Here is a 14,179-nt window from a genome sequence, read left to right on the forward strand (position 1 = left end):
ATTTTTAACTTTTGTTTCATTTCATAATTTTATTACTTTTTCTAACAAATTTTTTTTATTTTTTATTTTTATTTTAATATTATATGTTTTGGGTATTTTGGCTTACCCGATCGACGCTTTGCAAATCGTTTCTCGATAGATGATTAACCAAAATGGTGCCCAAGGCGTCACACATGACATTGATGGTGGTACGGAAGCGATCCCTATGTAAAGATATTAAAAATAAACAAAAGTGAGCAGTGGACAGATTCATAACCTTTCAAAATATAACATGAAAGGATGAAGTTAGAAATTATTTCATAGTTCTTTTTTTTATTATACTAAACTATTATAGAGAGACTGATTGTTTTTCCTAAAATCTTGAACTCTCGGTTGATTGGTGGTTGGTTGAAAAGAGGAAGTGCGTGAGCCCCAGACAGCACTTAGGCGATCATTAGGCTCCCAGGTGATAACCAAAAGAAGCCAAATCCACCAACTCAGTGGATTTGGTAAAACATCTTATTTTTTCCACCTAACCTGACTAATGTATCTTAGGTTGGCGCATGGGGACCCGTGGAGTATGCCTCGTCTTATCCGGCTGAATTCTGGGCATTCGCATAGAGAATATTTCTGCGTCTCATCATTCTCGGCGCTCTGCGTTTCGCTGAAGCAACATTTCCATTTTCTGAGAGTATCTTGAGGGTAGATGATGACCATCACAGTGTTAATAAGCTACTTTTTGACTAAAAGAACGAGCTTTTTGGTCTGTCCACCATCAAGACTACACCAAAATAACTTTGATTTATGCCCTGTATTTCAAACTTTCCTAGACCTGAGGTGCTCTCTGGGATCCATTACTTCAATCAACCCTTGAAAGAGCTGAATAGCAGCTTAGGCGAATTGGTCCTCTATCGGGCTAACTCGTCTGCTTTCCTCTTTTCTTCTATTCCTTTATGGTCAGGTATCCATAAAATATTAATCTACTCAGGGTATACTTATTTATTGCTTACATAACCTAACGCAGTGAGACTTAATATTGGCGCTACGGATAACCAATTAAGGCCACTTGGCTATGCCCATAAAGTTCAAGAACTTGCAGGTTAGAGCAGCTCTAGACTCAAAGACTGAGTTGTATATTAGTAATTTACTTTAAATCTATTTTCTGTATACGGATATGAATTACTACCTGCTTCTGTTCCGATTTCACCCTTTGATCCGTCGATGAATATGTTTTGCTTTTGGAACTGTCGGCCACGGAAATATGGGTTTACCTCTTCATAGGATTCCATATTAATTTTTGGGTTTTAGATTAGAATCTGCCTATAAAATATTTATGCAGTTTACAACCTTCTTCCGAGAATAATTCTATATTAATTCTCGAGGTTTAGTTTTAACACTAACTAGATTATATTATTTGGAACATTCTAATCAAATTTCAAGGTTTTAGGGTGGAACAAGCTAGGAAAATTGTTTATGAAATCCTAAGGATAAATCTCTCGACAAATTTGTGAGCAGGCCATCGTATTATATGAGTTTATTTCAAAGAGTACTTCTCATATCATAAATTAATCTACTGTCTTTACTTAACATAAATTAAAAACTCCTGAGCGCCATATACATATATTGTAAGGTCTGGTTAATATACGTTTACTTTAGAAAAGGAATATAAAGTGATTTGTTCCCTCAATTCACCCAATCTTATATAACCCAGCGAAATACCGCCTGTTTGCATAAAAGAAGGATTGAGTTATAAACACGATAACTTACAGCAACCAATCGACAGCTATAATCAGCGAGACATCCTTCGGCTCCAGTCCCACAGTATCCAACACCATCACCATAGTTACAAGACCGGCTTGTGGTATACCAGCGGCACCTATCGACGCGGCCGTAGCCGTAATACTAACCGCAACAATATTGCCAAAAGAATAGCTCATCTCACGATATTGCGCAATGAAAAGCGCAGCCACGGCCTCATATAATGCCGTACCATCCATATTGATTGTAGCGCCGACGGGGATGACAAAACGTGTAACACGCGGATCGATACCAATACCGTCAAGACATTTAATGGTAAGTGGCATGGTGGCCGAACTGGAGCCCGTACCAAAAGCAGTGGCTAAGACTTGACTCAATTTGGCAATGTAACGATAAGGTAGTGTGCCAGTTCCCAAGAAGAATATCACAGCAATCGTACCTATAAAGGGATTATAGATTTAGTATAATTGAAACCGAACGAAATTTTAACTCACCGAAGCCGTGCAGGAACAAACCCAGCATTACTGTTATAAAGTACCAACCCAAAGATTGTATAGTGGCTGCTATTGAGTCCATTTCAATAATTTTGGCAGCTATAAGGAAACCCACACCGAGCGGTGAAATCCTATTAGAAAAAAGTTAATATCAAAAATATTTTTACTGTCAATGTAAATATGTTTCTTTAACGAAACTTTCATCTAACTTCTTGCCAAACTTACCAAATGACCCAGGATGTTATAGTCATCATAGCTTCACTTAGTGAGGTGAAAAAGTCTTGTAGCAATTGACCTTTTTCACGCATACGACCGATTGTTGTGCCCAAAATTACACTAAACATAACCAATCCAAGTACGTTCGAGCCCTCACGCTGTGCTGATTTAAAGTCCCACTCCTCCATCGGTACTGTAAAGAATTGTGTGATTTTAAGTCTCATGCAAACATATTTTTAATAACCAATCACTTACCTGGTGGACTTATACTCGTGTTTTCGAAAATTTCCGTGCGATACTGGAAAATAAAATGCGGGTTAAAATATGATAGTCAACTTTTTTATGTGTTCCATAAATTTTGGTTAATGTTTCGAGTATAAAATTGCAAAAACGACATCGAGTAGAGATCGAAAAAAATATATTTGTCACGTTGCCGAGAACGCTACACTCATCAAAGACAACATTACTGTTGACGAGGCGTGGATTAATGAAGATATTGTTGAAACTGTCTAACGATCGAGCGAATGGTGCTCCAAAATTTAGCCGAAATCGAATAAACTGAGTCAAAGTCGAATCAAAGTCAAAGGTATGCTCATCATTTTCTCTGGTTACTGTGGCATGGTTCAAAACAAATTCGTTCCAAAGCGTCAAACGGTCAATACGGTATATTATTTGGCCGTTTTAAAGCATTTAGGTGTATCATTACTTCGTAAATGATCGTATTTTTGGCTTTTTGGCTAAACACCGAACGATACTCATCGTTCAGCCGCCGTATTTGCCGGACTTGGCTCCCTGTTTTCAAAATCTGTCTCGAGAAACGCGTCTTCCATTAAATCAATTAAAAGTTAATCGTTATGGCACTGAAGGACATTCCAGTCGAGGCTCAAAACAAGCCTATGGAAATTGGATTAAGCATTCTGAGGAGCCTTACTCGAAAACAATTCTGATTTATTTGTCAGTTATATATTATAGTCAGCGTCAAAATGGTGACCTTATATATAATAAAGTGTTTTTCAATAAGAGCGCTACAAAAGCGGTTTGGGATATCAATGAAATTCGTTATTGATGTGAAAGTACATTTGATACCATTATGTATGGAGCTCAACATAGACCATATACTTGACGTAGCCCCACAGGAAATAGTCAAACGGCGTCAAATCGCACGACCGCGCGACCAATTCGTGAGATAACACATTCACCAAACTTTGTTTTCAAGAAATTGATTGTGACATTTGATATGTGGCTTATAGTGCTGTCCTGTTGGAACCACATATTGTGCAAGCTCAAGTCCATATTTTCCAATTCGGGCCAAAAATATGCGGTTCTCATTGAGTGATAGCGATTCCCATTCACCGTAACGTGCCGGTCTTGATCATTACTGAAGAAGTACGGCCAATGACGTCTTCGGACCATAAACCGCACCAAACCGTAAACCGGAACGCAATGGTGACTAACGGATTGCGGACTGAACAATAGCGAATATTTTGCTTATTGACGAACCCATTCAACCAGAAATGGACCTCGTCGATGAAAATCTGGATCATTGTCAAATTGTCGCTCAGATCAATTCACGAACATTCGACGATTCTGGTTGTCAATCGATTTCAGTTCTTGGGTCAATTTGATCTTGTAACGACGTAGGCCAAGATATTTTCACAAAATTCGCCACAACGACTTTACAGAGATGTCGAACGGTTGAGAAAGACGTGTGGGAGACTGCTTTGAGTCTTCCTCAATTGATGCACTAGCGGCTGCAATATTCTCGACGCACTACGGGCACTTCTTTGGCTCTTCTTCTTTGTAGTTTGAAAGAGTAGCCAGTATTTTATTCAAAATTATTTTAACTTTAAATAAATTCGCAACATATATAGATTTCTGACCACACCATTTTGCCTTTGTTATTATTGCTCACACTAATCTCCAGTATATCCGTTTCGGAAATTGAGATGAGATGCCTACAAAGCACAAACCAATTACATTATTGTATCAGAGCTGATCATGCGCCAGCTGGATATTATGTTGATTAAGTAATTCAATTTGTACTCGTAATACGATATGAACAAATAAATAGCACAACAGGCAGTCTACTAAGCACTAGCTACTCATAGGGTGAAAAATGTAAATGGGATCACAATACATGATGAGATCAAATCTACATGTGAAAGGGTGAGTAGAAGCTTTTTTTGTAAATATGTATATAACATTTGCATAATGGCGAATTTTTTTGTCTTCTGCGGACGGAAATAGTAAGGTATAGTGAAGGTTTACGTAAAAGGAAAGAATGGAACAAAGTAAAATTCGGAAAATAAAGCTGTGATTCGGATGAGAAATCATTAAATCTAAGTAATCCCAAAATATTCATATTTCTTTACTTCTTTTTATACCCTAAACGGAGTAATTAAGTTTGCTATGATGGATCATTGGATTTATTGAGGAAACACTTCGGGTAGCAGATAATTTCACATTTTGCGTCGGTCGATTGGCCGCCAAGATCGTGTGATATCACACATTTAGACTTTTTCCTATGGGGATGTGTAAAGTCTAAAGTCTATGCTTTCGAATAATAATAAACATTGCCCATTTTTGTTTTTTTCTTTAGTGAAGTAGGCGACCTTGAAATGATATAAGACTTGAAGGTTATTTGTATCAAAATATTTACAATTTTCTCTTCAAAACTCCTTGTATCAGAAAAAATGGATCTATTCGTAATAATTAATTTCATAACTGATTATCTCTAAGAAGTATAAAGCACTTGAAATTTGTTTGTGCTCAAGTTATAGTACAATTACAAAATCTAAAAGTTATCTCAACATTTCACAAGTGAAGGCAATCGCTAGACAATCTTAACTTTGGCAATATAATACAACATTCGAGCGCTTACACTCAAATTACGTAAGTACTTGTATTATTCCACATACATAATTGTAAACTTTTTCACAATTCTTGCTAAGCAATTCCAATTTGATTTATTTGTGCGTGTTTGGTATTTTATTTTTAAAATTTCGACATTCTTCCACTAACTATCAACTTCGGTTAAATTAAGCATGCGGTCGTAAATTGGATAATTTGTAAATAAATTGATAGCAGTGCAGATTCGCCATTCGCATGTGCACTAATATTATACCGTTATTTGTGTACCACTAGCTCGTATATATATATTTTTTTTATTTGTAATATATTTAGCTGAGTTGATGGGGGCAGAATTATATACGAGTTACTTAGTTATGCTTGTGGCACATACTTTTATCGCATAGTGTGTAATATGAGAGAGTATTGCTAATTAAGTGTTATTTCCTAATTACAATGTATTTTACATATAATATTACAATATAATTTTTAACACTCATATTTGCTCGATCCCACCATATTATCACTAAAAAGTACGGAAAGGCTATGTACGGGTGCAGCCAAACATTTTCTACTTGCAACCTGCAGGAAGCAAAGCTGGGGAAATACCTTAAGGTACAAAACGTCAGACAAAAGATCGGAATTTGATCCATTTTGAGGTCCCCTACTTTTTTAAAGAAAAAATACAGAAACTTTAAATTTATTGGGAAATGTTTATTATCATTCGAAAGAACATTCTTTGGCATTTATTGTTTGAAGACTATCTCTTTCAAATATTGGGCGCGGCTACATCTCAGATAGTGCAAAACATTAACCGGAGGCTATTCGGTATAAGATTTGACAAAAAAACGAAAATCATTATACGTATTAGCCTAAGTTCCAGGCTAAAATCGGGTTCCTTGGGTTTCATTAAGGACCCTCACATACAGCACCAATCATGTCGAGTAAAGTCAACAGCATGTTCCAAAATCTTGATATTAGTTATAAAGGGGATCGGCTATACTGTTATAAGTAAAACACGCCCCCTCATTTTCATTGCGATAACTCAAATAATGCCCGATATATGTAATATAACGTAATCCGGAAGTTTGCAAATCTTTATATTACGTATATGGGGGCTCAGGGAAGATTTGATACGACTCAATCCATTTTTGGCATACAGACAAATTATTATCAGAGAAGGATTATCCTGAATTTCAATTATATATCTCACACATTGACCGATATTTTCGGTCAAAAGTCAATCATAAGCACTGAGACCACATATTCAATACAAAGGGGCTTGAACAATCAGCATCAGGTGGAGTACTTTAAAATAATCATTAGTGCAATGTTGTATCCCTTCTATCAATTTTATATTCATTTGTATGCTGGAAAGTGAAAGAATCAAATGGAATTGAAAATTGTGCTGTATGAGAAGTAGCCGTGGTTGTAGCCCGATTTTGCCTATTTTCACAATATCATATAGGAATATGAAAAAAATAAATAAATTTAGCCGAAATTAATCGGTAGGGTACCGAGATATGTGACCACCAAAAAGTGGGCGGTTCCACTGCCATTATCCAAATTTTACACCTACTCCCATAAAGCTATCTCTCATGCCATCTCGGGTGTAAAATTTAATGTCTCTGTCATGTTTCGTTACTTATTTACTGCGCTTAGTGAGTGACCGGGATTATTCTGCGATTTCATCCATTTTCACACCGTCAGTACTGGCGCTGTACTACAGGTGGCTCAAGAGATATATACATTCGACTTTTTAGCGACCGGATGTATTAAAATATACATATATACATATGTATATAGTTACTTACCTGAAACATTGTCGATTGGATGATATTATCCGTAAACATATTTCTGAAAAATAATATGATTATTCAAAAAATACTCTCACGCTTCTTATCACCCCTTACCGCACTAAATCCATAAGCGTATCGGGCGTTAGAACTTTCGATGCTTTATCCACAGATTCAGTGCGCACTTCCACAATTTTTGCACCTTGTCCAGGTCGTATTGTTGTTACCAGACAAATGCCCAAAACGACGGCAGAGATTGTTGTGAGAAAATAATAAGCGTTGGCGCTATAAAGAACATATTTTAAAACATATGAAAATCGTATAGGGGTTTACATGCATTTCGTGCTTACTCACCGTATAGCAATCTTCCCCGACATACTCAGATCGAGTCCACCAATGGCACTCGTTATGGATGAAACCAATAATGGCACAATTAAGCATTTCAGCATGCTAAAAAATATGGTAGAACATTTGTTTTAGTTGGAGGTCTAAGAAAATCTTAGGATAATCTGTTATAACTATTATGGATAAAGACTAAGGTTTCGGCTCATAAATATGTAATGACAGAAAAGTTGATTGATGAAATGGAAAATTTAAATTTCCAAAAGGTTTTTTCAGTTTCTCATTTATGTGATCTCTATAGCATATACGTATACGATTCATGGCACGTTTTTGAGTGGCAGAACTTCAGATGTGCATTTCTTAAATTCTAAACTAAAATTAGCTGACTAGCTAGCTAGCTAGTTGTCGCTAAATAATACCACTAAGTCCTAAGAGATGATTTAAGAACTAATATTTCCAGATCCTAATAAACTCCTTGAATCTTTAAGTACGTCTTTTCAGCTGGTAGTCTAAAAATTAGACCTTTAGCAAAACTATGACTTAACCTAATAAAAATGGAGTTTATACAAGTTTAACATGGACTTAAAGACAAAAAAAGATATATATACAAGATTACCGTGATAAGATAAGTTTATTTCGTCAGGACTGTCTATTTGTATATACTTGAACTCGTAACTCAGTTTTTGAGATATTGATTTGAAATTTTGCACACAAGCTTTTTGTTTATCAAAATCACTAATATCTGGCGACTATTGGTTATAGCTGCCATACAAATTAATCGATCAAAACCCAGTTCTTGAATAGAAAACTTTTTTGTTCGACAAGATTTTTTTTAAATCGACCGAAATCAAGTTCTTGTATGAAAAACTTTTTATTTGTGAAGGGTATTATAGCTTCGATGCAGCCGAAGTTAACGATATTTTTTTTATATTACTAATACTTACCGCAAGAAAAGTTCACCGGGAAAGGATATGTACATAATCTCACGCTTCGTCCACTCGCCTGTGCTGTTCTTGATGATGAAACCCACAAAACCGCCAAGGAACACACCAGTTACTGTGAGCATGGTAAGCGAGTTCTCTCGCATGAATGCTTTGAACTTCGAATCCTCCTTCGGTCGCGTCATTTTGTATGGGTTCTTCTGTTTATTTGTGACTTTGATAAGTAAAACGTTATACAAGGAAGTGAAATTTGGCAGAACCGCGTTGCTTTTTCGACTAGAAACTGCTTATCAGGTGTGCGCAAGGATCAAAAGCACACACACATGTACACGCGCGCATGCACACAAACACAAAATGTTATGAACACCTTCGATGTGCAATTGTAAACTGTAGGTAAAAAAAAAAACGAAAATTTTCATATAAGAAATTTGTATAAATTTTTTTTTAAATATTATTTAAATATATTTTTTAAATTTTTTATTTGTTTATTTCGTTCTATATAAAATTCTTTAAAAATATTTCATTCACAAAAATTGCATTTATTATCCTTAAGGCTCTGCCTCAAGCACCACATTAACTGCACTCACATATTCAACACAAAGGAACATTGGTGCGCCGTTACACAAAATATTTCGTTTACTTCACCGAATGACTGACCGAACTCGACTATAATCGCACGCAGTAAATTTTCCACTTATGCAAAGTGGTAGTTTGTCAGCAGCTCGTTGGCACGTTGGATTGCTTTAGTGAGTGGATATTAACGATTGACCGTTGTTTTTTGTCGTCAATTAACTGTTCTAAACATTCGTGTGATCGCATTCACCCAACACACACGCACACACATACAGATTTTTCACCCTTGTTACGCCAATACGAATGTAGAATTTATATACGCTACTCGCTACACAGTCGTATGGCTTGGGCGCGCCGTCAAATTATATGCGATCGCTTTGCGAATGTGTGTTAATCGGTTAAATGGGGACACGAGCAGGTGTCAGCGATCGCGCGTTTGATCATCGGAAGTATCACGATATACACTTAGTAGCACATACAGGCAAACTTATTTCATATTTCAACATTTTTAGTTGAGTATGTTCATTGTGTTTCGCGACAAAAGCTGTCGGAATTATTGTGTGAAAAGTAACCCCTAGCAGCTTTTTGAAACCGGATGAAGATGACGACTTATGGTGAATATTAATGAGAAAAAATACAATATACACATACAATATAATAAAAAATATTCCAAGGGTATGTTCACGAGAGCATACTATCAAATCAGTGAAAAAAGTGGTTAACAATATTTAAAGTATACCATATATGTAAGTAGTACACTCAACTATGTAAGAAGCATGAAAAATTAGATTTTATTCGCAGGAGGTAGTCTATTATATGTAGAAGCTTGAATAAAACTCGGAGTATTCTTTATAACTACTATATTGAAAACTTGAGAAGCTATGAAACACTAATATTATTGACTCTCACGGTCAAAATAAAATGCACGTGCAAACCAAATACAATATTTAGTATGTTTCTTTCTTAGTTTTGTATAATCTTCTTTTATGTGCGGGGTAAGTTAAATCTCCATATAGCAATTATTGGGTGATTGGCAACTTTTTCTTTACAACACGAAAAGTTTGTCTGTCGATTTTTACAATGAAAAAATTTGAACAACGAGTTGGCTTCAAATATTATGTTTTCAAGGAATGGAAAATGTTACAGAAGTATTTTGCCGTTTCCACTTTATCACGAAAACAAGTATTTGAATGGCACGAAACATTTACTAGTGGTCCAAAAGGCAGCGACAACATGCCTCATGGGAGTCGTCCATCGACCTCGGTTTATAGAGACAACATCGAAAATGTTAAAGAGGCAGTGCTCGGAAATCATTGTGTTGGCATCAGAGAGTTAATAAAAGATCAAAACTTACCTTATACCACGACTCAACAAACTTTGGTTAATGTTTTGGTATGAAGCGAGTCAAAGATAGACTCATACCAAAATACTTGAATCTTTTTGCAAAACCGACGTGAAGTAGACATCGCAAAAGAGATGCTGGACAATGAAACTAAAGATCCTACATTCACCAAACGCATTACTGGTGATAGTGTTTTCGCTAATAATGACATCGAAACTGTCCAAAAATGGCGCTCCAAAAATGAGCCGAAACTGACAAAATCAAAATTCGTTTAAGGCGCTGAATGCCATCGCAGCCGTAACTAATAATAAATGTGTGGAAAGTTGGTTCAAGTTGACATGTTTGCCTTGACTCAAAAGGAGTCTAGTTTGAAGGCAATAATAAATATTTGCTATTCATGTATAGAGTCGTAGAACCGATAAGGAGCATGCATAAGCTTCTTTATAGAATATGATCGAACGAAAGCAGGCCCGACGATTGCAATTTAACTGTGCTCTGCCCAATCCACAAAAAGGGCTAACTGCGCCAACTACTGTAGGATAAGCCTCCTCAACATCGCATACTAGTATAAGGTTCTATCGAGCGTATTGTGTGAAAGGTCAAAGATCACCGTCAACCAACTGATTGGACTTTATCAGTGTGGCTATACCAGAACTTGGTATCTCTGATAGCTAATACGGCTATGTAAGGACGTTGAGCAACATCAATAGCTCCGTCAGGATCGGGAAGGACTTCTTCGACTCCTGTCGTCTGACTTCTTCCATCTATTGCTCGAGAAAATAATACGAGCTGCAGAGCATGTAAATCTCCTTTGAGAGTGCACAGATTGGATAAGGAAGCAAAGCGTGTAAATCTAGTTGTGAACAATATCTCCTGTCATCAAACCAACAGCCGTCTTACTCGCTAATCGGTTCTCATGTCGCTGTCGATAGTCATAACCTCAAAGTCCTAGATAATTTCGTCTATCTTGGTACCACTATTAACACCAACAACAACATCAGCCTCGAAACAGGTACTACTCCGAAATGAGCGGAGTGAAGTAAAGTCCTCTCTCGACGAATAAAGACCAAACTCTACAAGTCACTCATCATCCTAGTCCTGCTATATGGTGTAGTGGCATGGACGATGACAACATCTGATGAGTTGGCCTAATGAGTTTTCGAGAGAAAGGTACTCCGGAAGATTTATAGTCCTTTGCGGGTTCTCAACGGCGAATACCGCAGTTGATGAAACGATAAGCTGTACAATATAAGCGACGACGTTGACATAGTTCAGCGAATTAAGAGACAGCGGCTGTGGTGGCTAGGTTATGTCGTCCCAATAGATGGAAACACTCCAGCTGTGAAAGTACTCGACACAGTGACCGCTAGGGGAAGCAGAAGAAGAGGAAGGCTTCCACTCCGTTGGAAAGATCAGGTGGAGAAGGACATGCCTACACTTGGAATCTCGAATAAGTGCCAAACAGCGAAGAGGAAGAACGTCTGGCGCGCTGTTGTAAACTCACTGATTTTTTCAGACTATTTTAAAAATCAAATCAGCCAATATTTGCTGATCAACAGACCCTGAAAACATATTACATAAGTGATTTTTAATTTTTGCAAAAGACGAGACACACCAAATTGCACACACAACATAAAAAGATGCATAAACTATTTTTACACTAACACACGCACGCATAAATATCATATCATATAGTGCATGTGTATGGTTTATTTGCATGAATAAGAATAAGGGGCTTGTCTTCTCACAAGTGCTTGCAGCGCAACAATAAGTTAGCAGGTTATGAACTTTGTTTTTCAGCGATAAGATTTTTCAATCGAGTATGTACTTCGACGGTAGAAAATCAATATCAAAGGAGGGTAATAAATATATGATTTTCGAAGGTGACATACATACACATGAAAGCAAAAGCTTTATGAGCTGATTCTATATATATACGTATACATACATATGTATATACATACACGCATTAATAATTACGGTTTTGTTAACAGTAGAAATGCGTAAATTGCAAAGTACTAAAAAATTAACTAATATGTTTGCGGTTGTTTTAATATTTGGTTGAGTCGAACATCATTTCATATAATTTTCTATCTTTGCTAATATGCCCTTTTACATACGTAATAAATAACCAAATATCCATAGTATATCAACCTCACAGCTAGTCAACACGTCTAAGAAAAAATAATTCAAAAATCTTAATAAAAGAAAAAGTAAGTAAAGTCGACTCTTTTATTAAACATATTTACTAAAAGAATGCTTTAATGCCATACAAACTAAACGAGTCAAATCAGGGCCAACGATACAATCTTTTAAGAAATAGTTTAGTTCGGATTACTATAACATATAGCCGCCATACAAACTTTTTGTGGTAAACACCACTAACGCGGTTATAGCCGAGTTTTCCAGGCTGTTTTCATCTTTTCATTGGGGTCTTTTTATCTAAGTAGAGTTACCTTTTTCAATAGCCTTTTTTGACGCGTGATCTCGTGTGTCGTGTCTAGCTGTCATGTACTCTTTGTACAGTATTGTTTGGCATTTCATCTTGCTGAGACCCATTAATTATTGGTATATTATTATTAAACAATGGATTTATTGAGAGAACACTTCGGTGATCAGATAATTTTACGTTTTAGACCGGTGGATTGGCCACCAAAATCGCGTGATATCATATCCTTAGACTTTTTCCGGTAGGGATATGTAAAGTCTATGGTCTTTGCGAACAATCCCGCTTCGATTCAGACCTTGGAGCAAAACATCGCGCGTGTCATTCGCCAGTTACTTGTGGAAATGCCCGAACGAGTCATCGAAAATTGGTCTCAACGTATGAACCATCTGAAGCGTAGCAACGGCCAACATTTGAAAGAGCTAATGTTCAAAAAATAAATGCCAAAGAATGTTCTTTCAGATGATAATAAACGTTCTTCATTAAATTTGAATCTCTGTCTTGTTTTCTTTAAAACCGTGGGTAACATCGAATTTTGAATATAGTTGCTATTAGAAATTCAGCTGTGAAGGGTATTACAGCTGCGGTGTAAAAGTTTGTTTTCGTATTAATAATATTTTCATAGCGGACTAAGTATAAGATTAAGAATATTCTTAACAATTTAACCTACAACCCCCCGCTCTCAAACTTTATCTCTATAAATTATTCTCTTCGATAATACCATTTGGTTCAGCGATCTTTTTTCCACTAGAAAAAATTATTTGCTAATATGAAACAAGCAGAGACAGGCAGCAATAGTTAATGGAGTTCAATTAAAAAAATAATTAAAAATAATAATTTCTACAGGGAAATTTAAAAAAACTTTTTTTGAACTCCAGTGTAAAGTAATCGATACAGAAGCGAGCTCCGCGAATTTTCCTACAGGGTGCACCAGAGATCATATGGCATTGTACTACGCAATGCTGAATAATTATTTTAATAGATACTAATTGGAAAGTGTKTAAAATAATATTCACACCATTAAAACATTTGTTTGTATGAACAATAGATTTGTATACGGTAGTACATTCATACATACGTATATAATCAATATGAAAGCGGATTATAGTATATACTTCACTCAAGCGCTTTGCTAACAGGTTAATTGACATTATTTATTTATTTATTTATTTATAAAACGTGAAACAATAATACAATTACTTTTCCACGAAAAAAGGAGCACTGGCTGCCAGGACCTTCGGCTCGCTGATGTAAATATAAAATGTATAGTTATTGCTTAATTAAGTCTTAGGTGTAAAGTTAATAAAATGTTCTGTAGCTAATAGAAGAGTTTTAAGAACAAAATAAATAATAAGTAATGGGAAATTTAAAAACATAATCATATTTGTGGTTTTAATCCTATTTGTACTAAGAATGCTGATATTTTTGTTACGTTTTCGGAGGAA

The 14,179-nt window shown here is 36.0% G+C and overlaps 1 protein-coding gene across 2 annotated transcripts in view; it reads right to left on the reverse strand.

Moving 5' to 3' along the window:
• Window positions 1-14,179, reverse strand: part of LOC108965688 (excitatory amino acid transporter 1) — a 39,269-nt gene that overhangs the window by 200 nt on the left and 24,890 nt on the right. The window contains exons 1-10 of one of the 2 annotated variants that reach the window (XM_018928267.1): window positions 8,961-9,155; window positions 8,377-8,760; window positions 7,445-7,540; window positions 7,208-7,375; window positions 7,109-7,151; window positions 2,703-2,745; window positions 2,457-2,640; window positions 2,232-2,362; window positions 1,747-2,176; window positions 107-203 (exon numbers count right to left, since the gene is read on the reverse strand). In XM_018928267.1, coding sequence (XP_018783812.1) covers window positions 107-203; window positions 1,747-2,176; window positions 2,232-2,362; window positions 2,457-2,640; window positions 2,703-2,745; window positions 7,109-7,151; window positions 7,208-7,375; window positions 7,445-7,540; window positions 8,377-8,558 — 1,374 coding nt within the window. In that variant the 5' untranslated portion in view covers window positions 8,559-8,760; window positions 8,961-9,155. Of the gene's footprint in view, window positions 1-106; window positions 204-1,746; window positions 2,177-2,231; window positions 2,363-2,456; window positions 2,641-2,702; window positions 2,746-7,108; window positions 7,152-7,207; window positions 7,376-7,444; window positions 7,541-8,376; window positions 8,761-8,960; window positions 9,156-14,179 lie in introns of those variants that run through there. The other variant, XM_018928266.1, reaches the window with a different exon arrangement.

The sequence above is a fragment of the Bactrocera latifrons genome, unplaced genomic scaffold (assembly GCF_001853355.1).
Source record: "Bactrocera latifrons isolate USDA-ARS-PBARC rearing strain unplaced genomic scaffold, ASM185335v1 scaffold_145, whole genome shotgun sequence".
Lineage (NCBI taxonomy): Eukaryota > Metazoa > Arthropoda > Insecta > Diptera > Tephritidae > Bactrocera > Bactrocera latifrons.